General features: G+C 40.0%; 1 protein-coding gene across 2 annotated transcripts in view; it reads left to right on the forward strand.

Moving 5' to 3' along the window:
* The window catches only part of LOC126094627 (FAST kinase domain-containing protein 1, mitochondrial), a 61,277-nt gene that overhangs the window by 4,789 nt on the left and 29,639 nt on the right, over window positions 1-26,849 (forward strand). For both annotated transcript variants that reach the window (XR_007521856.1, XM_049909110.1), the window contains exons 2-6: window positions 7,013-7,299; window positions 16,020-16,387; window positions 16,463-16,945; window positions 22,203-22,442; window positions 22,522-22,672. Coding sequence is in view for 1 of the 2 variants with exons in the window: in XM_049909110.1 (XP_049765067.1) it covers window positions 7,013-7,299; window positions 16,020-16,387; window positions 16,463-16,945; window positions 22,203-22,442; window positions 22,522-22,672 (1,529 nt within the window). In the remaining variant the exon portion in view is untranslated. The remainder of the gene's footprint in view (window positions 1-7,012; window positions 7,300-16,019; window positions 16,388-16,462; window positions 16,946-22,202; window positions 22,443-22,521; window positions 22,673-26,849) is intronic.

The raw sequence follows: 26,849 nt of genomic DNA on the forward strand, positions 1-26,849 counted from the left end.
ACTGAACTTAAAATAAAAAAAGTATTTTTATTTATTTATAAGGTAATAAACATGTAATACAACTATTATAATACTTATTTACAATGAACACATTACTGCAACGAAATTGCGCAGACGTTCCTCTGCAACCTCAACTCCTTTGGTTCCATCAGATTCACCTGGTCCTACTCTAAATCCCATGTCACTTTCCTTGACGTTGACCTCCACCTGTCCAATGGCCAGCTTCACACGTCCGTCCACATCAAACCCACCAACAAGCAACAGTACCTCCATTATGACAGCTGCCACCCATTCCACATCAAACGGTCCCTTCCCTACAGCCTAGGTCTTCGTGGCAAACGAATCTGCTCCAGTCCGGAATCCTTGAACCATTACACCAACAACCTGAAAACAGCTTTTGCATCCTGTAACTACCCTCCCAACCTGGTACAGAAGCAAATAACCAGAGCCACTTCCTCATCTCCTCAAACCCGGAACCTTCCACAGAAGAACCCCAAAAGTGCCCCACTTGTGACAGGATACTTTCCGGGACTGGATCAGATTCTGAATGTGGCTCTCCAGCAGGGATACGACTTCCTCAAATCTTGCCCTGAAATGAGATCCATCCTTCATGAAATCCTCCCCACTCCACCTAGAGTGTCTTTCCGCCATCCACCTAACCTTCGTAACCTCTTAGTTCATCCCTATGAAATCCCCAAACCACCTTCCCTACCCTCTGGCTCCTACCCTTGTAACCGCCCCCGGTGTAAAACCTGTCGCATGCACCCTCCCACCACCACCTACTCCAGTCCTGTATCCCGGAAGGTGTACACGATCAAAGGCAGAGCCACGTGTGAAAGCACCCACGTGATTTACCAACTGACCTGCCTACACTGTGAAGCATTCTATGTGGGAATGACCAGCAACAAACTGTCCATTCGTATGAATGGACACAGGCAGACAGTGTTTGTTGGTAATGAGGATCACCCTGTGGCTAAACATGCCTTGGTGCACGGCCAGCATATCTTGGCACAGTGTTACACCATCCGGGTTATCTGGATACTTCCCACTAACACCAACCTGTCAGAACTCCGGAGATGGGAACTTGCCCTTCAGCATATCCTCTTTTCTCGCTATCCACCAGGCCTCAATCTCCGCTAATTTCTAATTTCAATTTGCCGCCGCTCATACCTCGCCTGTCTTTCAACAACATCTTTGCCTCTGTACTTCCGCCTCGACTGACATCTCTGCCCAAACTCTTTGCCTTTACAAATGTCTGCTTGTGTCTGTGTATATGCGGATGGATATGTGTGTGTGTGCCTTTCATCTTTCCCTCTCCTTCCCTTTTTCCTGATGAAGCAACCGTTGGTTGCGAAAGCTTGAATTTTGTGTGTATGTTTGTGTTTGTTTGTGTGTCTATCGACCTACCAGCGCTTTCGTTTGGTAAGTCACATCATCTTTGTTTTTAGATATATTTTTCCCACGTGGAATGTTTACCTCACATATACATCTAAAAACAAAGATGATGTGACTTACCAAACGAAAGTGCTGGCAGGTTGATAGACACACAAACAAACACAAACATACACATAAAATTCAAGCTTTCGCAACAAACGGTTGCTTCATCAGGAAAGAGGGAAGGAGAGGGAAAGACGAAAGGATGTGGGTTTTAAGGGAGAGGGTAAGGAGTCATTCCAATCTCGGGAGCGGAAAGACTCACCTTAGGGGGAAAAAAGGACAGGTATACATTCACACACACAGACATATCCATCTGCACATACACAGACACAAGCAGACATTGGCCACCAATAAATCCTTTAGGCTTCTCTTAAACTGAATTTCATTGGTTGTTAAGCTTTTTGTGGGTGCTGGCAAGTTATTGAAAATGTGTGTTCCTGAATAATGCGCACCTTTTTGTACAAGGCTAAGTGACTTTAAATCCTTGTGAAGATTATTCTTATTTCTAGTATTGATTCCATGAATTGAGCTGTTGGTTTGAAAAAGTGATATATTTTTAATGACAAATTTCATTAAGGAATAAATATATTGGGAAGGAGTAGTTAGTATCCCCAGTTCCCTAAACATGCTTCTGCAGGATGTTCTTGAGTTCACACCACATATAACTCTTACTGCACTTTTTTGTGCCCGGAAAACTTTAGCTTGGCTTGATGAATTACCCCAAAAAATAATCCCATATGGCATTATGGAATGAAAGTAAGCAGTGTATGCCAGCTTTTTCATTTTTATATCCCCTATGTCTGACAAAATTCGCTTTGCAAACATAGATTTGTTAAGACGCTACAGCAGTTCTGTGGTGTGCTCCTCCCAGTTGAATTTATTATCAAGCTGTAATCCCAAGAATTTAACACTGTCCACTTCTTCTATCTTCTTGTCATCGTATGTTAGACATATACTCGTGGGACACCCCTTACAAGTTCTGAACAGCATGTAGTGTGTTATTTCAAAGTTTATTGATAAAGAATTGGCTAGGAACCAGTGATTAATGTCCACAAATATTTTATTAGCTGATCTTTCTAAGACTACGCTTGATTTGCTATTTATTGCAATGTTTGTATCATCGGCAAACAAAACGAACTTGGCATCTGGTAATGTTACTGATGAAAGGTCATTGATATACACAAGAAAAAGTAAGGGCCACAAAATGGAACCTTGTGGGACCCCACATGTAATTAGTTCCCAGTTGGATGATGCCTGATAGTTTGATACATGTCTCTTTGTTAATAAAACCTTTTGTTTCCTGCCAGATATATAAGATGTGAACCATTTTGCAGCATTTCCTGTTACACTATAATACTCTAATTTACTTAAAAGGATATTGTGATTTACACAGTCAAATGCCTTTGACAGATCACGAAATATACCAGTTGCCTGCAATTTTTTGTCTAATGAATTAAGCACATTTTCACTGTAAGTGTAGATAGCCTTCTCAATATCAGAACCTTTTAGAAATCCAAACTGTGACTTTGACAGTGTGTTATTTGAGATAAGATGGTTATAAAGCCGACTGTACATTACTTTTTCGAAAATTTTTGAGAATGCTGGCAACAGTGAAATTGGACGGAAATTTGATGCTATTTCTTTATCTCCCTTCTTAAACAGTGGCTTAACTTCAGCATATTTCAGCCATTCAGGAAATATTCCACTGATAAATGACTGGTTACACAGAAAGCTTAATATATTACTTAGCTCAGAATCACATTCTTTAATTAACTTTGTTGATATTTCATCATACCCACTAGATGTTTTTGATTTTAAAGATTTTATGATGGACATTATTTCTGTTGGGGTAGTGAGGGTCAAATTCATATTATGGAAGTTGCTTGAAATTTCTGGTCTGAGGTATTCCATAGCAGCATCTACCGAACCTGACAACCCCATCTTTTCGGTAACAGTTATAAAATGTTTATTAAAAAGTTCTGCAACACTATACACATTTGTCACCATGTATCATTTACTCTTAATGCTATTTGTTCCTCTTCACGTCTGGTTCTACTGGTCTCCTCCTTCACTATATCCCATATTGTCTTTATTTTGTTATCTGATACGACTATCTTTTCCTTGTAATATATTTGCTTTGACATCCGTATTACAGCCTTTAATATTTTGCATTATTTCTTGTAATGTGCTATAGCATCAACATCGGAACTGTTTCGGATTGACAGATACAGTTTTCTTTTTGTTTTACAAGATACCCCTATTCCTCGAGTAATCCATGGCTTTTTTGTAGACTTTGCTCTAACCTTGGTAAGTTTTGGGGGAAAACTGTTCGAATAAGGTAAGCACTTTATTAGCAAAAGTGTTATATTTTTCGTTCATGCCATAGGCACTGTGAACATCAGTCCAGTGAATGTCTCTGAGGAGTGTCCTAAAATAATCCATTTTTGGCTTATTGATTACTCTCTTGAGCTCAGATTTAACAGATTTTATATCCTGTTCAGTGTTAACATTTAACAGAAGGGACTGCATGTCATGGTCTGAGAGGCCATTGACTATTGGTTTTGTAATATAATTTTGTTCATTGGACTTTTCTATAAAGATATTATCAATGGCTGTTTGTGAGCAAGTGGCTACCCTAGTGGGGAACTTTACAGTGGGAATTAAGTTGAATGATAATGTTACTAACTCAAATAAGTTCTTATTAGGAGAGTCTTTAAGGAAATCTACATTGAAATCACCAGCAACCACTATTTCTTTGTTTTTGGTTGTTAAATGGGCCAGTACAGCTTCAAGGTGGTTTACAAACAGATTGAAGTTACCTGCAGGTGCTCAATATATATTATGAAGGATTTTTTGTGAAATTCTAATTCTGTTGCACATGCTTCCATATGCTGTTCTAGGCAAAATTTATGAAAGTCTATGTTCTTAAATTTATGACAGTTCCTAATGAATGTGGCAACTCCTCCTTTCTCCGTTCCTGATCTACAAAAGTGAGATGCTAACCTAAACCCTGTAACGCTTAAAAGTTCTATACCAGTGGTCACATGATGTTCAGAGAGGCAGATTATGTCAGCTGAGTTTGAAGACTCTAATTCATCTATGCAGATAGTTAATTCATTAATTTTATTTCTCAGTCCTCGAATATTTTTATGCAATAAAGATAGCTGACATTTCACATTGACTGAGTTAAAATTTGGTGCCGGCCAGAGTGGCCGTGCGGTTCTAGGCGCTCCAGTCTAGAGCCGAGCGACCGCTCCGGTCGCAGGTTTGAATCCTGCCTCGGGCATGGATGTGTGTGATGTCCTTGGGTTAGTTAGGTTTAAGTAGTTCTAAGTTCTAGGCGACTGATGACCTCAGAAGTTAAGTCGCATAGTGCTCAGAGCCATTTTTTTAAAAATTTGGTAGAGTTATAATACCTGCTGACTGTTGAAAATTCTTAACCAATAGCTGTTTATGCTGATGTAATAAGCTGGAATTATGTTTTTTGATTTCTTTCTCAAACTTAAGGTTTGTCTCAGTTCTAACCTCTCTTAAAATTTGCTTTCTTTCTGTCCTCCCTACCCTAAAAAAGGGTCTTTTCTGAACCCTATAACCACTGGTATTTTACCACTCATGACAGTGCCTCCCCCCTTTAACTTTCCTGCTATTTCCCCAGCCAGTTTACCTTTCCCCTTCCTGTTGCGGTGAAGGCCATGCCTAGTATAATCTCACCTTCTGAGAGAATCAACAGGAACCACACCAATGTGTGACCCTGCACCCGACATAAGCAGCCGTTCCAGCTCCAAATTAACTCTCTTGACAGAAGAGTTCAAATGAGGTCGGTCATGACGTCCAAGAACAGATACAAACTCAACACTAGTATGCTTCGACGCTGATGCAATCTTCGCCAGGTCACACTCTATACTGTACCCAGGATCTGTCAATACTGTTACCTGCCCCACCTACTATAACCACCGTGTCTTCCTTAGTGAAATCTTTGCAAATCCTCTATCACCTGCTCCAGACCAGCACTAGGTTTAAAAAAAATTGGTGACCTGGTATTCTGATCCTAGTTCATCCTGCAAAAGTTGGCCAACACCTCTTCTATGGGAACTACCTAACAACAACACTTTCTTTCTCTTTACTGATATCCTTACATTCTTACTTTTCAATTTGCTGCTGAAAGTTTGTTGTGCCCTGTCTACACCTGCAACTGCTTGAGGCTCACCAGCTTCTAACTGAAGCAACAGGTCAAATCTATTTTCCACATTCACCATGAAGCTGTCAGACAAAGTTCTAGGCCTGTTCCTCCTGTTGCCACTTCCCACCTCTCTTTACCCTTCTTCCTCCTTAACCTGTCAAGATCTCCCCTGGCCTTGTGTAACTCAGCCTGAAGGGCGGCAGTTTTCCCCTCCTGTTCTAGTATCTTCCTGTCTCTACTACAAATCCTACAAAACCACTGATGAGCCTCATGTACTTCCCCTATTCCCACGCCACTACAGTCACCCACATGGAAAAAACTACAGCACCCATCACACCAAAGCCCCGACCTAACAATTCTACGGCAAGTCAAGCACTTTTCACTCATGATAAACGTAATGGTTTATTAAGAATAAGTAAGTTAAATTACAGATAAACACGAAAATTCGGTTACACAAATTTGGCCTATACGCAGCTGTGTGTAAACGAAAACAAAAGTGCAAAGTTTCTGAAACAACAACTTAAACTTTACGCTACTTTCCGGAAATGCTAGTTAAATAATGAAGAGGTACGCTAATTTAAATTGTTGGAGAGAGCAAAGAACACCTAAACGAAATTCTATAGATTTGCTGCAGCAGAACGTAAACAGAAAATACGACTGTATGGTCTTTTCACATTCTCTGCTTTATTACGTAAAGAAAAATGAAACTTTTAATGGTACACTTAAAAGGCACACTAATACACCTATTTACCACGTAATCAGTACTAATCCATATGTTTTATAATCTAAAATGACTTATCTTTACGAGAACACCAAAACTCGCGCTAGTCGCCTGGCTGCAGGGCTGCCAGGGCTGGCAATTGAAGATACTTATGCAGCAATAAGAACGTAAGACAGCGAGAGTAGCATGATGCAATATGGATATAAATACTAACACAATCAAACAAAATAGTTATTAGTTATCATTTTACAACTGTTAACAACGTGTATTTGCCAGCAGATAACCTGAAAATAGTCATAGAGCTGAAACAGGCCTATAGCTACTATAGCAATAAAACATCAGTTACGGTAGCGTTCTGGTTCAATACTATTATAAGATTTTTATGCTTGTGATGCCCAACTGGATTGCATCCAGCAGAAATCCGTTAACATTCAAAGAGAAATAATGCTACTTTTGGTAAGGCTTCATTATTCTTTTTACATCTATCAGTTGTGCTATATACCCATAGTAATCATAGAATGGAAACATCCTGTCATTAATGTTAAGAAAGTGTAATGTGTGGTTAATGTGGAGTTCTTCCAGTAGAACAAAAGCTTATAGTAATGTAAAGTTCTATATATTTTGCTGTATTTTCCAACTCCTTTGGTAAATTAGAACAATTACTTTTTCCCCAGATAGATGTGAAAATATACAAGACTTCCACTTAATAACAGTGTGCATGAAAAATGCACATGCTTTGCTGAACTGGTCTTTTATAAAATTATACAAGGAAATAGCTGAGGGACTCGTGTCAAGAGGAGAAATGACAGCTCAGGGGACAAGGACAATTCTTAAGGCTGCTGTATTTCTCAGTCTTCCACAATGGTCACAAAAAAATGCTTCAACAATAAAGATTCTGTTGTTGTCTTTGAAGGGAAAAGTCTCAGAACTAACTCCAGAGGAGTTGTTTATGCTGCATAAGGTAATTTCTGTATGTTTATAAATTTTTGATCACTGCTTCAGGAGAAAGAGTTAGTTTTTAAGCTCTTATAAACTATTCATTGTTGTTGCCATTGGGTATTAAGCCTCAGTTCCCATTATAACTCTAATTCTAATAATGCTCTGTAGCTAATTTAATAAAAATAATTTGCAGATAGATGAAAAGTGGATATTTAAAAATCACCTAAATAGGTCCAGTTAGAGAACAGTTAGTGGGCTCTCATAAAAGTTAATTGTAACAGAAATTCAGTTGTAACAGTTTTCTTCTTCTACATATTCATCTATACTCAGCAAACCACTGTGAAGTGCACGACAGAGGGTATTTCTCATTGCACCATTTATTAGGGATCTTCCTTTTCCACTTGCGAATGGAGCATGGGAAGAATGACTGCTGTGTGCACGCTGTAATTAGTCTAATCTTAAATGAAATGATAATTAAATCGACACCCTAGCTGCAAACAGGAGTTCATATACATCATTGGGGACATGTTGAAAATGTGTGCCCCGACCGGGACTCGAACCCAGGATCTCCTGCTTACATGGCAAACGCTCTGTCCATCTGAGCCACTGAAGGCAGAGAGGATAGTGCGTGTGCAGGGACTTATCCCTTGCATGCTCCCCATGAGACCCACATTCCCAACATGTCCACACCACTACATTCATAGCGTGCCTAATAGATGTTTGCCCACTTGGTGGCTCAGATGGATAGAGCGTGTGTCATGTAAGCAGGAGATCCCGGGTTAGTCCCGGTTGGGGCACACATTTTCAGCATGTCCCCAATGATGTATATCAACACCTGTTTGCAGCTATGGTGTCGATTTAATTATTATTTCATTCTAGAGAAACTGCATGGTCATCAATGGTATCTGTTCTTTTGGGAACAGATACTGCCTTCATGTATAGTAGTCTAATCTTGGCGTAGCAATCCGTATATGATGATAAGTATGGGGGTTGTTGTATATTATAAGATTCCTGATTTAAAACTGGTTCTGGAAACATTGCAAGTAGACTTTCATAGCATATTTTGCTTCTATCTTAAAGCATACACTAGCTCTGTTGTATGTATTCAGTTTCCCCTGTTAGTCCTAAATGGTACAGATGCCACATATTCAAGCGATACAGATGCCACATATTCAAGGAATATTCAAGGATCAATCACACAAGTGTTTTTTGAGCAGTATACTGTGTAGACTGATTGTATTTTCCTTTCTTCACTACTGTGAAACACATCTCATAGCTCTTCAGGTATGTATTTTACAGGCCATGTTCACTAGACCTTTTTTTTTTGCTTCAAATGAATTTTTGTGTCATCAGTCATCTGACTGGTTTGATGTGGCTCGCCGTGAATTCCTCTCCTGTGCCAACCTCTTCATCGCAGTGTAGCAATTGAAACTTCTGTCCTTGATTATTTGCTGAATGTATTTCAATCTCTGTCTTCCCTTACAGTTTATACCTTCCATAGTCCCTTCTAGTACCATGAAGTGTTTCCTTGAAGTCTTAACAAGTGTTCTATCATACTGTGCTTTTCTCTTGCCAGTGTATTCCATATAATCATTTCCTCGCAGCTTCTGTGGAGAACTTCCTCATTTCTTATCTTATCAGTCCACCCAATTTTCAACATATTTCTGTAGCACCACACCTCAAATGCTTCTGTTCCTTTCTGTTCTGGTCTTCCCACAGTCCAAATCTCTCTGCCACATGATGCTGTGCTCCAAACATTCATTCACAGAAATCTTCCTCAAATTAAGACCTTTGTTCGATACTAGTAGATTTCTGTTGGCCAGGAATGACCTTTTTACCAATGCTGATGTGCTTTTTATGACCTTGCTCCATCCGTCATGGGTTATTTTGCTGTCTAGGTAGCAGAATCCCTTAACTACTTCTACTTTATGATCGCCAATTATAATGTTAAGTTTCCCGCTATTTTTGTTTCTGCTAATCCTCAAAACTTCCGTCTTTCTTCGATTTATTCTCAGTTCATATTCTATACTTATTAGGCTATTCATTCCATTCAGCAGATCTTGTAATTCTTCTTCAGTTTCACTGAGAACAGCAATGTCATTAGCAAATTTTATCATTGGTATCCTTTCACCTTGAATTTTAATTTTGTTCTTGAATCTTCCTTTTATTTCCATCATTGCTTTTTCAGTCTGTAGTTTGAACAGTATGGGCAAAAGACTACATCCCTGTCTTACACCCTTTCTAATCTTAGCACTATATTCTTGGTTTTCCACTCTTATTGTTCCGTATCCATTCTTGTACATATCGTATATTACCCGCCTTTCTCAGGATTTTGAAAATCTTGCATCATTTGAAATTGTCGAACACTTTCTCCAGATCAACAAATCCTACGAACATGTCTTGTTTTGTCTTCATTTTTGCTTCCAATATGAAGTACAATATCAGAACTGCCTCTCTGGTACCTTTACCTTTTCTAAAGCCAAACTGGTCATCATCTAACACATCCTCATTTTCTTTTCCTTTCTTCTGTATATTATTCTTGTCGGCAACTTGGATGTAGGAGCTGTTAAGTTGACTGTGCATTTGTCAGCTCTTGTAACCTGGTGAATTATATGGATGACATTTTTCCTAAAGTCTGATTGGTATATCGCCTGGCTCATACATTCTGCATACCAAAATGAATAGTTGTCTCTTCCCCAAAGGATTTTAGAAATTCTTATGGAATGTTCCTTATTCCTTCTACCTTATTGGATTTTAAGTCTTCCAAAGCTCTTCGTCAGTTCTTGTAACCTTGGGTATTGTATGGATGACATTTTTCCTAAAGTCTGATTGGCATATCGTTACATTCTGCACACCAAAATGAATAGTTGTCTCTTCCCCTAAGGATTTTAGAAATTCTGATGGAATGCTTTGTGTCCTCAATGGCTCAGTCGGATAGAGCGTCTGCCATGTAAAGCAGGAGATCTTGGGTTCGAGTCCTGGTTGGGACACACATTTTCAACTGTCCCCATTGATATTTATTAACACCTGTAAGCAGCTACAAAAGGCCTGGATTTCAATGTAATTTCATTCTTTGATAGCTGCAAGATCGCCAATGGCGACAGTTCTTTTGTTTCGACACCGTATTGATATAAAAAGGGTGTTGTCAGGAATGCCTCAGGGAAGCATGATAAGAACCACTTTTGTTCACTGTATACACAAATGATCTAATGGATAAGGTGAACATCAGCCTGTGGCTGTTTACTGATGACACTGTGTTTGTGGCACTCATTGTTGAGCGGTTGTGGGAGGTTACAGGATAACTTAGACAGAAATTCAATTTGGTGTGATGGATGGCAGCATGCTGTAAATGTAGAAAACTGGAAGTTAATACAGATGTGTTGGAAAAACAATGTTGTAAAGTTTGAACACAGTCACGTTGATTAAATATCTAGCTGTACTGTTACAAGGTGATGTGAAATGGAATGAACAAGGATGGCAAGGTAAGTCAGATGGTCGACTTTGGTTTATGGGGAAAGTTTTAGGAAAATGTTGCTCATCTACAAAAGCAACCACATATAGAACATTCATGCAACCCGTTCTGGAGCACTATTCAATTGTTTGGGATCCCTACCGGGTTAGATTAAAGGAAGACATCAAAGCAGTTGACAGGGACGCTGCTACATTTGTTAGTGGTAGTGTCAGTTAACATGTGAATGTTAAGGAGATGATTTGCAAACTTAAATGGAAATTGCTGGAGGGAAGGCAACATTCTTTTCATGAAATACTGTTGAGAAAATTTAGAGAACAGACATTTGTAGCTGACTGCAGAATGATTTTACTGCCAGCAACATACATTTTGCATAAAGACTGTGAAGACAAGATGAGAGACTTTAGACTTTTTTCTGTACTCTGTTTGCAAGTGGAATAGGGGAGAAAGTGACTAATAGCGGCACATGGTACTTTCCGCCACACACCAAACGTTAGCATACAAAATATTTGTGTGGATGTAGAGAAATGCACAAAGCCTCTTAGGGGTTCTTGAAGTGTGAAATACAATGTGATGTGTGAATAGTACTGTAGAAGAAACACATACATTTGACCCACTAGCTTTTTCACGTCTATTAAATATGAATTTCTTAGGCTTGAACCCCACAAGGTGTTACAAGCAATGGAAATTCGGGTACCAAAGGACAGGGTTGGAAAAGGAGCTACAGTATAGCCACTCTTGCTAAAGGAACAATAAGTACTTCTCCCAATCTCTGTTTCTGTAATTGTTCAGTTTATCACCAAGTGTGAAGCAGAAAATGTTTAACCTGCCTGGAAGAGCCAAAAATTCAAATGAAATGAAGTGGTGCAGTGATTAAGACATAGCATTCACTTTCAGGAAGAGGTAGCTTCAGATCACAATCTAGAGTTAGGTTTCCCGTGGCTTCCATAAATCTATTAAGTGAATTCTGGAGTGTTTATGAACTTACTGTCATGTTTTGATTTTCTGGATTCTTACAATTAATAAACACTCATAACAACTTCTTGTTCGTACTAGACATAAATAATTAAATCTCTGACCCTGTTGCATCCAAGCTTGTGCTTCATCCCTAAAGACCTCATTGATTTGGACAACTTGAACTCTAAACCTTCCTTCTCTGAAAATCCAAGAACTGGATGTGACTAAATAGATATTATTTTTATTTTTCATCTGTGTATTGACTGGTTTGATGCAGCCTTCCATGAATTTATCTCCTGTGACAGCCTCTTCATCCAAGAGTAGCACTTCCATCCAGAGTCCTCAATTATTTGTATACTGTGGGATGAAAGGCATACAAGTCTCCTTGGCCCTTACAATTCCAACCTCTTTCGTAATATTGCTGGAGAAGAACATCAGAAATCAACACACACTTGAACTCTGGATCCTGAATTAACAAAGTGTTTGTGCTAGTGCAAATAAAGTTCCACATGAGCCTGTTGATAACTCCAAAGTGATTTCCTGTGATCAGAGAAGTCTCAGCCCGTAACAAGTGAACACCTTTGGAAGGGAAACCACTTAAATGTACCTGTGCCTCAGCCTAAATTGTCTCCATTGAACTGGAAAGACAAGTAGGTGAGGGGAAATAATGAAATGGCAAGAAAACAGTGAAAACAATCACATCATAACTAAGACACCTGTTACACAACATGATGAAGAATGTAATGGATTTTGAGGTTTCTGGAATGGGCTCTTTGGCTCTAAGTACAAAAGAGGGAGTCAGAAACCTCTGCAATAGATAAGTGACTGCTTTACTACAATGAGTTCAGTACACATGTGGAGAAATTGAAGCTTTTACCATGTAAAAGAGCCTTGTACTTGTGTCAACAGCAGACATATTGATGCCCTTATGTCGAAGCAATACTCACTCCACTGAAAGAATACTGCCAGGCAGCATGATATTACATGTGAATGATACAGACCATTTCTGTCCCTTTTCCAGTAGCTGTTCAACCAGGCACTGAAACAGTGCACATTATCTGTAATGTTATACTATGTACATTAATTTGCGACCTCAAAAAGCCTTGTTCAAAGACATTTTCCATGACACTCTTTAACCATTAATACTTGTAGGAGATTTCAATGTACTGTGCAGTTCTTTGTCAGATTATCCAATCACTCAAATTTTTTAGGGTCTTATTGTGTCAAGAAAGCTATGACTTCTAAATAAGGATGATAATACTTGCTTTAGTTATGCAGTGATATCAATCCCTGTCGTTAACCTTTCGTTCTTCTCTCCTGATATTGCAGGTATTGCTCAGTTTGAAGCAGTTAATGATTTGCATTCAAGTGACCATCTCTGTATCTAAATCCACTTCTCTGCTAGAACAGTTCCCATAAGCAAGCCTCCATGATGAATATTCAGTAGAGCAAGACAGATGCTGTGCAGTCAACTTATAAGTTTTGAACCTCAGAACAATACACAGTGCTAGGAGGTTAACATTATGTGTGACCCATTGTCCCTCCAGTGTATATATCAGAAAGTTTTTATACTGGCTTAAGAGGCAGCTTGCACACAGCATAATGCTGGGTATTCTTGAAAGATATGGGAAGTGTTTAGGAGGATTACTAGCAAACAAGGCTAGTCTCCAGTTTCTGCTGCTATGTGTTGTCTCCAAACCAAATATTTAGATATTGTCCTGGCAGTGATAGTGTATACCGCTTTGGTAAATGCTTCTGAAGGGAACTGGGTTCCTCCATCCCTTAGGCTTTAATGGAGTGGGGCAACTGGAACTTCAATCCAACACTGCTGAAGAATTGCTCCTTCTATGTGAAATCTGGATTTTGCAATGTCAGGGGACCATGTACACTACAAAAAATGACAGTCAGATCCATTACAGCATGGTATGGAGTGTTAACAAGAAGATGAAAGACATCCTCCTAGCTGCTTTGGATGAAATCTGGCAGACTGGAGACTTTCCTGACTCATGGAGTGAAGCAGCCTTGTTTGCCAACCTGGAGCTATTATTACTAGATAGCTATCATAGAATAGACACTTCATGAGGTGTGTGGCAAAGATTCTGGAATGTATGGCTAACGAACGTTTGACCTGGGACCTAGAATCCAGCAAACTACCGTTTTGTTTCCACTGTGGGATCAGGAGATATTGCTCAATCCTCAACAACCTTTCACTGGCTTGACATATGGCACAACACTATTCTCAATTCACACAGCTTTGTTCCTCCATCTTGCTCATGTTGCCAACAGAAGAAATGGAATCCATGTTCTCCCCCCCCCTCCCCCCTTTATTCAAAGAGTGAAAGTGATATGTGGAGTTAATGAATGGCCATGTGTGACTCTGCCTACTGCAGGTAGGATTAGGAAATTCTCATGGACAAGACATTCAGAAAATGAGGTTGTACCTCCCTTACTTGCCTTTTCATTCACTAAACATTTAATATTTGAATTAATCACCTTTTTTTTCTTTTTTTTTTCCCTATGTAACAGAAATTTCATAGGATTCCACCCCACCTGCCCCCACAGTTGCTCTTCTAATTTCAAATATATAAGATTCACAACAATTGCATTGAAAAGAACATCTGTAATTTCTTTGTGTTCATTATTTATGCTTTACTTTCATTCCGTTCCTTTTACGAGCAGAATTAATTGTGTCTCTGTGATAAGTAACCTACACTTGTAAATACAATGTTAAATTTTCCACAGATGAAATAATTGCAAACAATGAGAGAATGCCATAGAGTACACTCATATCTGCTTCAGTGTTCTGTGTTCAGGAAGAAAAAGTACAGGGCTATTACAAATGATTGAAGCGATTTCATAAATTCACTGTAGCTCCATTCATTGACATACGGTCACGACACACTACAGATACGTAGAAAAACTCATAAAGTTTTGTTCGGCTGAAGCCACACTTCAGGTTTCTGCTGCCAGAGCGCTCGAGAGCGCAGTGAGACAAAATGGCGACAGAAGCCGAGAAAGCGTATGTCGTGCTTGAAATGCACTCACATCAGTCAGTCATAACAGTGCAACGACACTTCAGGACGAAGTTCAACAAAGATCCACCAACTGCTAACTCCATTCGCCGATGGTATGCGCAGTTTAAAGCTTCTGGATGCCTCTGTAAGGGGAAATCAACGGGTCGGCCTGCAGTGAGCGAAGATACGGTTGAACGCGTGTGGACAAGTTTCACGCGTAGCCCGCGGAAGTTGACGAATAAAGCAAGCAGGGAGCTAAACGTACCACAGCCGATGGTTTGGAAAATATTACGAAAAAGGCTAAAGCAGAAGCCTTACCGTTTACAATTGCTACAAGCCCTGACACCCGATGACAAAGTCAAACGCTTTGCATTTTCGGCGTGGTTGCAACAGCTCATGCAAGAGGATGCGTTCAGTGCGAAACTTGTTTTCAGTGATGAAGCAACATTTTTCCTTAATGGTGAAGTGAACAGACACAATGTGCGAATCTGGGCGGTAGAGAATCCTCACGCATTCGTGCAGCAAATTCACAATTCACCAAAAGTTAATGTGTTTTGTGCAATCTCACGGTTTAAAGTTTACGGCCCCTTTTGCTTCTGCGAAAAAAACGTTACAGGACACGTGTATCTGGACATGCTGGAAAATTGGCTCATGCCACAACTGGAGACCAACAGTGCCGACTTTATCTTTCGACAGGATGGTGCTCCACAGCACTTCCATCATGATGTTCGGCATTTCTTAAACAGGAGATTGGAAAACCGATGGATCGGTCGTGGTGGAGATCATGATCAGCAATTCATGTCATGGCCTCCATGCTCTCCCGACTTAACCCCATGCGATTTCTTTCTGTGGGGTTATGTGAAAGATTCAGTGTTTAAACCTCCTCTACCAAGAAACGTGCCAGAACTGCGAGCTCGCATCAACGATGCTTTCGAACTCATTGATGGGGACATGCTGCGCCGAGTGTGGGAGGAACTTGATTATCGGCTTGATGTCTGCCGAATCACTAGAGGGGCACATATCGAACATTTGTGAATGCCTAAAAAAACTTTTTGTGTTTTTGTATGTGTGTGCAAAGCATTGCGAAAATATCTCAAATAATAAAGTTATTGTAGAGCTGTGAAATCGTTTCAATCATTTGTAATAACCCTGTATTTGTGTGCCTCAGATATGTCAGTCTGTTTGCTTATTTAAACATTGTTCCTGTTGATGAGATGACCAAGGTTTTGGAACTACATTTTTGCACTTACTGTGTATTTATTTCCCATCACATGGCATCTTTAAGAACAAACTCTTTCTCAGGTTTTTGTCAGTCATCTGGAGCCTGCTGATCTCTTGGAAGAAATAAAATCATGTGCGAATAAGTTTCTTTCAAGAATAAGTAATGATGACAGCAGGTCTGTAGCAACATTGGAAGCAACTGCAAAACTTCTTTCTTGTGTGGTTCCCTTTTCACCACCATCAAAGAAAAATGTTTTTCAAGAACTGGCAAGGCAGCATATTCAAGATGGCGTCTTCTCATCTTCTCTCCCAACAGTTTTCAAATTGATGTGGCACCTGAAAACACATGACACACGTCTGTGTGATGCCTTTTGGAATAAAATGCTCCAAGATTTAGAAAACTCTGAAGCAGAAAGGGAAGGCTCCCAGTTGCTGAGAACTGCATATAGGTATTTATATATTTGAATGTTACCTGAAATTTTGTGTGTGTAAGTGAATGCTATCATTGTGTCTTTATTTTGCAGGTACATACATTTCAGTAACAGTCTTGGTGGAAAGTATAGGCATTTTGAGTTTGAAAGAAGCTTGCTTCAGTGGCTACTGCATGAAATGGAAAATGGTCTGTCTGGTATAATTCCATCAAAATTTGCAATGATTGCAGCATTTTTGTTAGCTTTTGGAAACACTTTCCAAGGAGAAGTTATTGATGAGGTTTTTATTGCAAGAGTAGTTGACAGATTGGTTGAAATGGCACCACAGTTTACTTCAGTTGACTGCTTGAATATATCTAGAGGATTTCAGCGTGGAGTGGAAATGTGTTATAAGAAGGGTGCTCATAAAATTTTGTTAACTCAGTATGCAAAAGTTAATTCTGTACTTAATACTTGTGCTCAGAGGCATTTGAGTGAGAAAAACTTGGACATTGTAACTATTAATGTGATAGGAAGAGCATTTGTTAATCCCAGAAGCAGCTCGCAGACTGATATTTTTGAACACATCATTGATGGGTATGTTTTCAGTTTATTATTGAGCTGCTACCATTCACAACATAGAAATAAAATTAAGATTTAGTGACTGTTCATTATTGTACTTCATTCACATTTAGAAAAATTGTTATGTATAAGGGACTATTAAAAATTTCAGTTCATAGTACAGTCCAAAATCAATGAGCCAATCAGGCACAATCGCAATGAGCACTGACGCAATCATCCCACCGACACACCAGGTTGAAGATACCTGTTTGACAAAATAGTGTGTCCTGCTGCAGGAAGAAGTCTGTAACTGCCTGCTGCACATGCCTATCTGCCAGGAATCGTCAGCCTAAGGGCTTGTTTACCAGACCAAAGGCATGATAATCACTTGAGGAAAGATCAGGACTATATGGTGGTTGCTCGAGTCTCTTCCACTTGAGTTGGTATAACTTGTAATCTACAACATTTGCGATACGGGGACATGCATTATCACGAAGCAACCAGCACGGAACTTGGTGCATCATTCCACAGTGGTGGTTTTTGACAGGCCTGCTGCCACACACACGCTCTTCATTCTCTGACAGATGTCTGTCAGTGTTTGTCTTTTGGCAGCCAGAAAAAAGAATATCTGCATGTTGGTCCTGTTTGGACGCATTTGGTAATAACACTGGGATAGTTCACATTTCCACATTTACCTCACATACTGTAGAAAGACATGAATCCCACACTAAACCTGTTGGTTTTTATAGCCACATTGAAGTCACGCTACTTTGCATGTACAGCTCCCTGAAACGGAAAAATTTTTGATTGTCCCTTATATTTAATTGTGTGCAGTAATTTAGTAATAAGTTGTTTAGAATAAGGTACTTTAAAAGATGATCATTATAGAATTTGAAGAGGATAGCATTTTAACATAACTGAAAACAGACTGTATGAATATTTAATCCGTAACTTTTGGGTTTGCTGCACTGATTACTGTTAGTTCCAATGGCTTTTAATATCTAGCTGTTGGAGAGTTGATAGGAAGGGTTTGCATGCAAAGGATGACTCTGGAACACCTGGAACAGTTTCACCCAGACTTGGAATATATATGGCTTTCAGTCCGGGGGGGGGGGGGGGGGGGGGGGGGGGGACACTAGGATTAGGATATGTATGCACTTGGTTTACAATCTAGGAAAAAGTACTTTGGGTTTAAGACACCACTAGCTCAGCTAAGAGTTGCGATGGGGAGGGGGAAGGAAACTAATCAGAAACCATAGAATTTGACGTTGTTAAGCTGCTTGATGACGGGTCCAATGATGTATGAATGCAATGATGTTTCACCCCAGGGGATGTGGTCGCATGGAAAGGTGGTGATGTAAAAATAATAAAGGACACTGTCACTGTTGAATCCATGGTATTCAGGTTTGCTAGTGTTATTGGTGACACACCTAATGACAATTGACCCAAAGGAGTGGGTGAGGGCCTGGGCTGACCTTATTTATTTTCAGGAGGTGAAGTGGCAAGCACTGCTGATAGACATTTAAAAGTAGGGGAAAAAACCATTCATATCTTTCAAAAATGTTAATTCTTTCCTTAAGGAAGAAAAGAGGGATAGAGAGGGAAAGGTTGGAAAGTGGGAACAGACCACTCAGACTTGTGACTGAGGGGCCCCCCACGTGCAGTGACACAGAGATGAAGAGCAAGGGATAGGAAATATTAGAAGATCAAAGATAGTACATTGGTAAGCACCATGCTGGCTTCAGCTTAGAGATGTGGATCTCAGAATATTGAATTTGCTAATGATTTCCAAAACGGAATATCCATGTGTCTAGCTCCAACTACCATTCCATATTCAAAGTATGTTACTTCCCATTGTGTAGCCATAATCACATCAGGAACCTTTCCGTATGAATCTGCTGAGTACAATGACAGCTTGTCCAATGCAGTGCCCTTTTATGCTTTGTATGAGTGATTGTATAGCCTTCTGTGTATGTGTACGTTGCTATCCCATGACTTGTCATCTCAGTGTACAGTCTCCAGTTGATTCGTGGAATTTTGTTGTTGGATGTATTTTATAATGAAATCCAGGTGTTTCAAGTCTTGTTGTGATGTGCTTCTGTTTCCTACATTATCTGGTCCAGCTCTCATCCATCATGGCTGGTGTGCTGTTGAGTTCAACGTCTATGTCCCTCTTCATCTGCTTCATAATGTCAGTCAGTTTCAGATATGGTCCTATGGAACATAGCAAATCTTGTAATCTGATGTTCTTTTTAAAATAAATCTCTTTAATAATTTAATATGTAAGGGATGATGTTTTTCCCAGTCCTAGGATCCATTTCTTGAACACTGTCTCGACTTCTTGTATTGTTTTCAAAATTTCTGATCTTATGTATTTTCCATATGATCTCTGTTCCATATGGTGCCACTGCCACTTTTTATACTGTTATCACTGTGCTTGTCTATAGATTGGTTATGTTCGTGATATTGTATGATCCCTAGATAGCAGCAGGGCAAAATGTAGTGTCTGGTGGCTGTGGGGGAGGTACAGGAGAGGGAGGGGATGATTGGACAAGGAGGGGACAAGATAAACAGAAAAGATCAGCAGGTGTGTTAGCAGCGAGCAGGTCACAGTTAGGGTGAGGGGACATGAAGTGAGAGGTGGTCATAGGACAGAGGAGTCGGAAACTATTAGATGTAGGGTGTGGGGCTGCAGGTTATCGTAGGTTGAGACTGGGATAATTTTGGGAACGGAGAATGTTTTGGGATAGTTTAGTGGTGGTCATTTGTCCTGGTGGTCATCTTGGTGATAATCTTACCAATATAAAAAAAAAAACTGCAAAGAGTGCAGCAGAGCTGGATATGACATGGCTTCTTTCACAGGTGGCCCTGTCTATGATGGGATAGGATAAGCCAGTGACGGGACTGGAAGTGCTGGGTGGACGGACTGGTCAGGTCTCGCACCTGGATGTTCCACAGGTATATTATCCCTGAGGCTAGGGTTTGGGAGTGGGAGTGGCACAGTGAGGAACTAGGGTATTGCGGAGGTTGGGTGGGCAACAGAACACCACTTCAGGAAGGGTTGGAAGCATCTTGAGAAGGATGTGGTTCAGCTGTTCCAGTCCTTAGTGGTAATGGGTGACAAATGTGTTGCTGCTTTGTAGCAGGTTGGTCAGGGTGGTGGGAGGATTGGAGGTGCATGGGAATGGCACGGGAAACCTATTCGCGGACTAGGTCTGGGGGCAGTGCCTGCCTATGAAGAACCTGTGAGACCTTCAGAACACTTAGCAAGGGAATTATTGTCGTTGCAGATTTGCCTTCCCCAGGAGGCCAGGCTGCACTGGAGGGATTTTTTTTGTGTGGAAGGAATGCAGCTGGCAAAGTGGAGGTATTGTTGGTGGTTGGTGGGTGTAATGGGGATAGAGGTATGGATGGAGCCATCAGAGAGGAGAAGGTGACATGCTGGACTGAGGAGGACCAGGTGAAGTGGATGGGAGGTGTGGTGTGGTTGTGAAGGAATTACAGTATGATGTCATGACCCTGAGTCCAGATTGTGAAGATATCATCAATGAACCTGAACCATACCAGGGGTTTTGGGTTTTGAGAGGCTAGGAAGGTTTCTTCTAGGTGACCCATAAACAGATTGGCTTTGGGGGGGGAGGCTAAGCAGGTGCCCGTGGCTGTGCCGTGGATTTGTTTATATACCTTCCCTTCAAAGAAGGAGTAGCTGTGTGTCAGTAGCTGCTGCATAACCTGGGCTCTCTGAATCCTTCCATCTACCACCAGCTTTTCTGAAATTCTGCAAATTGGAATTATCCTTATAACACATTTTCTGCTCCCAAAATTATGCTGGCTTCAACCTATAATAACCTACTGTCCCACAACCTACATCCAACAGTTTCTGCCTCCTCTGTCCTATCATCTCCTCCTGTTTCACATCCTGTCACTCTCATTGTGCACCGTTCTCTGCCAACATACCTACTCATCTTTTCCTCTCCCTGTTATCTCACCCACCCACCGTGCCCCCTATCCCACAGCCTCTTGATGCTGTGCCTAGTGGCTTTGTCCAGCTGACATGCTCTGCCAGAGAGTGCTCTTCTCTCTTCCCCCCTTCCCCCTCCCTCCCGTCTGTGCCCTGCTATCACTCCCCCTTCCCCAACACAAACGGGGTTGATGCTTTCATCCAACGCAAGAGTTGCACTCTAGCCACAGAGGCTGGAGATAGTGGTCATATGTGCATGAGGTGTCTCACTTGTGTGTATGTATGTTGTTTTCTTTTCTTCTCTGAAGAAGGTTTTGGCCAAAAGCTCAGTGTGTAACAGTCTTTTCATTGTGCCTGTCTGCAACTCAACAGTCATCTTAACGAAGTAGCGATCTATCTGTTTCATAATATTGTTGATATTCCAACCTGAACTTTCCAGTATATGAATTTTATATATTCTAGTAATGAAACTATAGGTCTTGATTGTGAGCAACCTTAATCTTATCGCAAATCATAAAGAGCATGAAACTTCCTGGCAGATTAAAACTGTGTGCTGGACCGAGACTTGAACTCGGGACCTTTGCCTTTCATGGGCAAGTGGTCTTCCAACTGAGCTACCCAAGCATGACTCATGACCCGTACAGCTGTAATTCCACCAGTACCTCGGTCCGGAAGTTTCATGTCAGTGCACACTCCGCTGCAGAGTGAAAATTTCATTCTGCATAAAGGACATCTTTGTAAAAGAATAAGCATCTAGTTCTACACTAGTCCACTAATCTTCTCCAGCTAGTCAAATATGTAATGTAAAACTTGGCTTCCCAAATGTCATTCTTTCTGTGCTCTTGTACTGATTGTAGTGAATGCCCTTTACTTAGGCTTGAATTCTCATGCAGAAAATATCTACTTTTGACATGATTAAGGAATGTGGTTTGCAGATATGGCACAGTAAGGGCCATGTAACTACTGTGGTGTAGCTATGAAAGTATGTTTCTCATATTGAAATAAATAACTGAATATTTAGGATTAACTTTGCAAGTAGAGGGCAATTTATCAGCATTATAAGCCACATTGAAAAATGAGAGGGTTTATTGAACACCACTCATTGCAGATATACTTAGAAATTACCACTGAAATTAAGTATCTAGACTTCAGTATTAACCATTCATAACATATTTAAGAAAAAATATCACATTGGTGACCATCATTTAAAACTGAAAAAGATTTTTCTGTTCAGTTAGTGCAGCATAAAACTATGCTTTTACTGCTGTAATTACAATGTATGTTGAACATTATGTTTGTAAACACACCTATTTATTAAAAAAATACTTCCAGATACGAAAAATGTAATGATCCACTATCATCAAGGATAATACGAGATGCAGTATGGAACTTTCGCAGCTTTGACTACTTGGCACCTACAACAGTTGACAGAATGGTGGACTATATTACGCATAATAAGGCACATGTACTTGCTGAAACTGCAGAAAAATTGCTCACCCTTTGTTATGTGCATGGCTATACACCCACAGGTGCAGGTTCTTTTTTTTCTGCAATGATAGATCTTATTCTCAGGTATGTATATGTCATCAGCATTTTTTGTTATTTTGATTTTGAACTACTGTTAATACCTCATATTTATATTTCTTTTTAGGGACAGAGATTTCATGGTTAGTCTAGCAGTCATTCGTTCATCTCTTGCTCTCTGCTTTTACAACAGTTTGCCAAAGTCTTTAATTCATTATATTTTCACTGTTGACTTTCTGGAGTGGATCGAAGCAGAGTTGTCACAGTGCTATTCGAAGGTAAGTACTTAAGTGTCCTTTTGTAATGCAGTTTTGACATTTTATTTACCTGTGCCATAAATACAGTGGCCTGTTGAATTACTTTGAGATCCTATGCATCATCACAGATTATTGTTCATTTCAAAGAACTAACAACTTCTACTGTATATAACAAGACATATACCTTTTGAATATTAATTCAGTAATAAAAATTTGTCTGGGTTTCATAAATGTCAGTGCAACACTGCTACGATATACCCTCCCTCACACGAGAACTGTTGCCTCAACAACCACCTGTGGCTGTGCCATTGTGTTTTATATTCAGTATACATGATTTTGGCAGCTCTCACTCTCTCAAGTGCAAATGTTTATGCATCATTTCCATGGCTCAATAGAGTTCACTCTTTTATGGCTGCATTTATTCATGTAAACTGTCAGTTATTCCATTCATATCCTCTACCCAGATATTTCTGTACAACTATAGCTTGTAATATGTTTTGTTATGACTTGTTTGTTATGACTTCACAACAAATGATTTTTGTGACATTTATAACCAACGGTGACAGTCATGGAAAGTAGTTATGTTTTAAATAAATGGTTTAATTAAGACTGTTTGGGGAAAAAAGGAATTATGTGTACAGTTTACAGTATTTGATCCATTATAGTTGTGAATGAGTCATACCTGAACAGTTTACTAGTAAGAGCATTGCTCTGGAAAAAGCAGGAGTCAGGATTTGAGTTTTGATCTTGTTCAGTCTTAGTCTGTTAACAAGTTTCACAATAGCCCATTGTTGCTATAGGTCACATTGTGATAAATTCATATAGGGGTTATAAATGCCTACTAACAATTCGTAACCAGAATTAACTTACTTCATTTATTGGCTCCGGATTAAATAAATTTTCAAAATGGTTGTCCCAATTTTCACTCCTGCCTCCCATTTTGCACAGCACCTGTTGACATTAACAGTCAGAAGTTTTCTTTTCTTACACATCAGAAATAATCAGCACATTACTGTATAAAGTGTTCAACATATATATGTAGTGTATCTGGTGTTAAAAGTGTGTTGTTGTTGTGGTCTTCAGTCCTGAGACTGGTTTGATGCAGCTCTCCATGCTACTCTATCCTGTGCAAGCTCCTTCATCTCCCAGTACTTACTGCAGCCTACATCCTTCTGAACCTGCTTAGTGTATTCATCTCGTGGTCTCCCTCTACAATTTTTACCCTCCACGCTACCCTCCAACCGAGCGGTTCTAGGTGCTTCAGTCCGGAACTGCGCTGCTGCTACGGTCGCAGGTTCGAATCCTGCCTCGGGCATGGATGTGTGTGATGTCCTTAGGTTAGTTAGATTTAAATAGTTCTAAGTTCTAAGGGACTCATGACCTCAGATGTTAAGTCCCATAGTGCTCAGAACCTGCCCTCCAATACTAAATTGATGATCCCTCGATGTCTCAGAACGTGTCCTACCAACCGATCCCTTCTAGTCAAGTTGTGCCACAAGCTCCTCTTCTCCCCAATTCTATTCAATACCTCCTCATTACTTATGTGGCATACCCTTCTAATCTTCAGCATTCTTCTGTAGCACCACATTTCAAAAGCTTCTATTCTCTTCTTGTCTAAACTATTTATCGTCCAAGTTTCACTTCCATACATGGCTACACTCCATGCAAATACTTTCAGAAACTACTTCCTGACATTTAAATCTATACTCGATGTTAACAAATTTTTCTTCTTCAGAAACTCTTTCCTTGCCATTGCCAGTCTTCATTTTATATCCTCTGTACTTCGACCATCATCAGTTATTTTGCTCCCCAAATAGCAAAACTCCTTTACTGTTTTAATTGTCTCATTTCCTAATCTAATTCCCTCTGCATCACCCGACTTAATTCGACTACATTCCATTATCCTCGTTTTGCTTTTGTTGATGTTCATCTTATACCCTCCTTTCAAGACACTATCCATTCCATTCAACTGCTCTTCCAAGTCCTTTGCTGTCTCTGACAGAATTACAATGTCATCGGCAAATCTCAAAGTTTTTATTTCTTCTCCATGGATTTTAATACCTACTCCGAACTTTTCCTTTGTTTCCTTTATTGCTTGCTCAATATACAGATTGAATAACATCGGGGATAGGCTACAACCTTGTCTCACTCCCTTCCCAACCACTGCTTCCCTTTCATACCCCTCGACTCATATGACTGACATCTGCTTTCTGTACAAATTGTAAATAGCCTTTCACTCCCTGTATTTTACCCCTGCCACCTTCAGAATTTGAAAGAGAGTATTCCAATCAAGATGTCAAAAGCTTTCTCTAAGTCTACAAATGCTAGAAACGTAGGTTCGTAGGTTTGCCTTTCCTTAATCTTTCTTTTAAGATAAGTCGTAGGGTCAGTATTGCCTCACGTGTTCCAACATTTCTACGGAATCCAAACTGATCTTCCCCGAGGTCAGCTTCTATCAGTTTTTCCATTCATCTGTAAAGAATTCGCGTTAGTATTTTGCAGCTGTGACTTATTAAACTGATAGTTCGGTAATTTTCACATTCATACCTGCTTTCTTTGGGATTGGAATTATTATATTCTTCTTGAAGTCTGAGGGTATTTCGCCTGTCTCATACATCTTGCTCGCCAGATGGTAGAGTTTTGTCAAGACTGGCTCTCCCAAGGCTGTCAGTAGTTCTAATGGAATGTTGTCTACTCCGGGGGCCTTGTTTCAGCACAGGTCTTTCAGTGCTTTGTCAAACTCTTCACGCAGTATCATATCTCCCATTTCATCTTCATCTACATCCTCTTCCATTTCCATAATATTGTCCTCAAGTACATCGCCCTTGTATAGACCCTCTATATACTCCTTCCACCTTTCTGCTTTCCCTTCTTTGCTTAGAACTGGGTTTCCATCAGAGCTCTTGATATTCATACAAGTGGTTCTCCTTTCTCCAAAGGTCTCTTTAATTTTCCTGTAGGCAGTATCTATCTTACCCCTAGTGAGATAAGCCTCTACATCCTTACATTTGTCCTCTAGCCATCCCTGCTTAGCCATTTTGCACTTCCTGTCGATCTCATTTTTGAGACGTTTGTATTCCTTTTTGCCTGCTTCATTTACTGTGTTTTTATATTTTCTCCTTTCATCAATTAAATTCAACATTTCTTCTGTTACCCAAGGGTTTCTACTAGCCCTCGTCTTTTTACCTATTTGATCCTCTGCTGCCTTCACTATTGCATCCCTCAAAGATACCCATTCTTCTTCTACTGCATTTCTTTCCCCAATTCCTGTCAATTGTTCCCTTATGCTCTCCCTGAAACTCTGTACAACCTCTGGTTCTTTCAGTTTATCCAGGTCCCATCTCCTTAAATTCCCACCTTTTTTCAGTTTCTTCAGTTTTAATCTACAGGTCATAGCCAATAGATTGTGGTCAGAGTCCACATCTGCCCCTGGAAATGTTTTACAATTTAAAACCTGGTTCCTAAATCTCTGTCTTACCATTATATAATCTATCTGATACCTCTTAGTATATCCAGGGTTCTTCCATGTATACAACCTTCTTTCATGATTGTTGAAACCAAGTGTTAGCTATGATTAAGTTATGCTCTGCGCAAAATTCTACCAGGCGGCTTCCTCTTTCATTTCTTAGCCCCAATCCATATTCACCTACTATGTTTCCTTCTCTCCCTTTTCCTACTCCCGAATTCCAGTCACCCATGACTATTAAATTTTCGTCTCCCTTCACTACCTGAATAATTTCTTTTAGCTCATCATACATTTCATCAATTTCTTCGTCATCTGCGGAGCTAGTAGGCATGGGCTTCGTGTCTATCTTGGCCACAATAATGCGTTCACTATGCTGTTTGTAGTAGCTTACCCGTACTCCTATTTTTTATTCATTATTAAACCTACTCCTGCATTAGCCCTAGTATTTTCTCATAATGAAGACAAACTTATTAAGCAGGATATCACTCCTTTTCGTGGGTTAGCTTCGGCCTCCTTAAAGGAAATTGCAAAATCGTTCATTGGAAAATGAATTGCTTGCCATAGGTCATTATTCACTAGCTGTGTTGTCCTGGCAACTCACAGGAATGCAACTTGGTGATATCTTTGACAACCGTCAATATTGTGACAAGTGCTCACAGTGTCCTGTTCAAGGCACAGATTCATTAACAGCACACTATATAGGAAATTTAAATCATTAGTATGTGGGACATC

Source organism: Schistocerca cancellata, chromosome 8, assembly GCF_023864275.1.
Source record: "Schistocerca cancellata isolate TAMUIC-IGC-003103 chromosome 8, iqSchCanc2.1, whole genome shotgun sequence".
Lineage (NCBI taxonomy): Eukaryota > Metazoa > Arthropoda > Insecta > Orthoptera > Acrididae > Schistocerca > Schistocerca cancellata.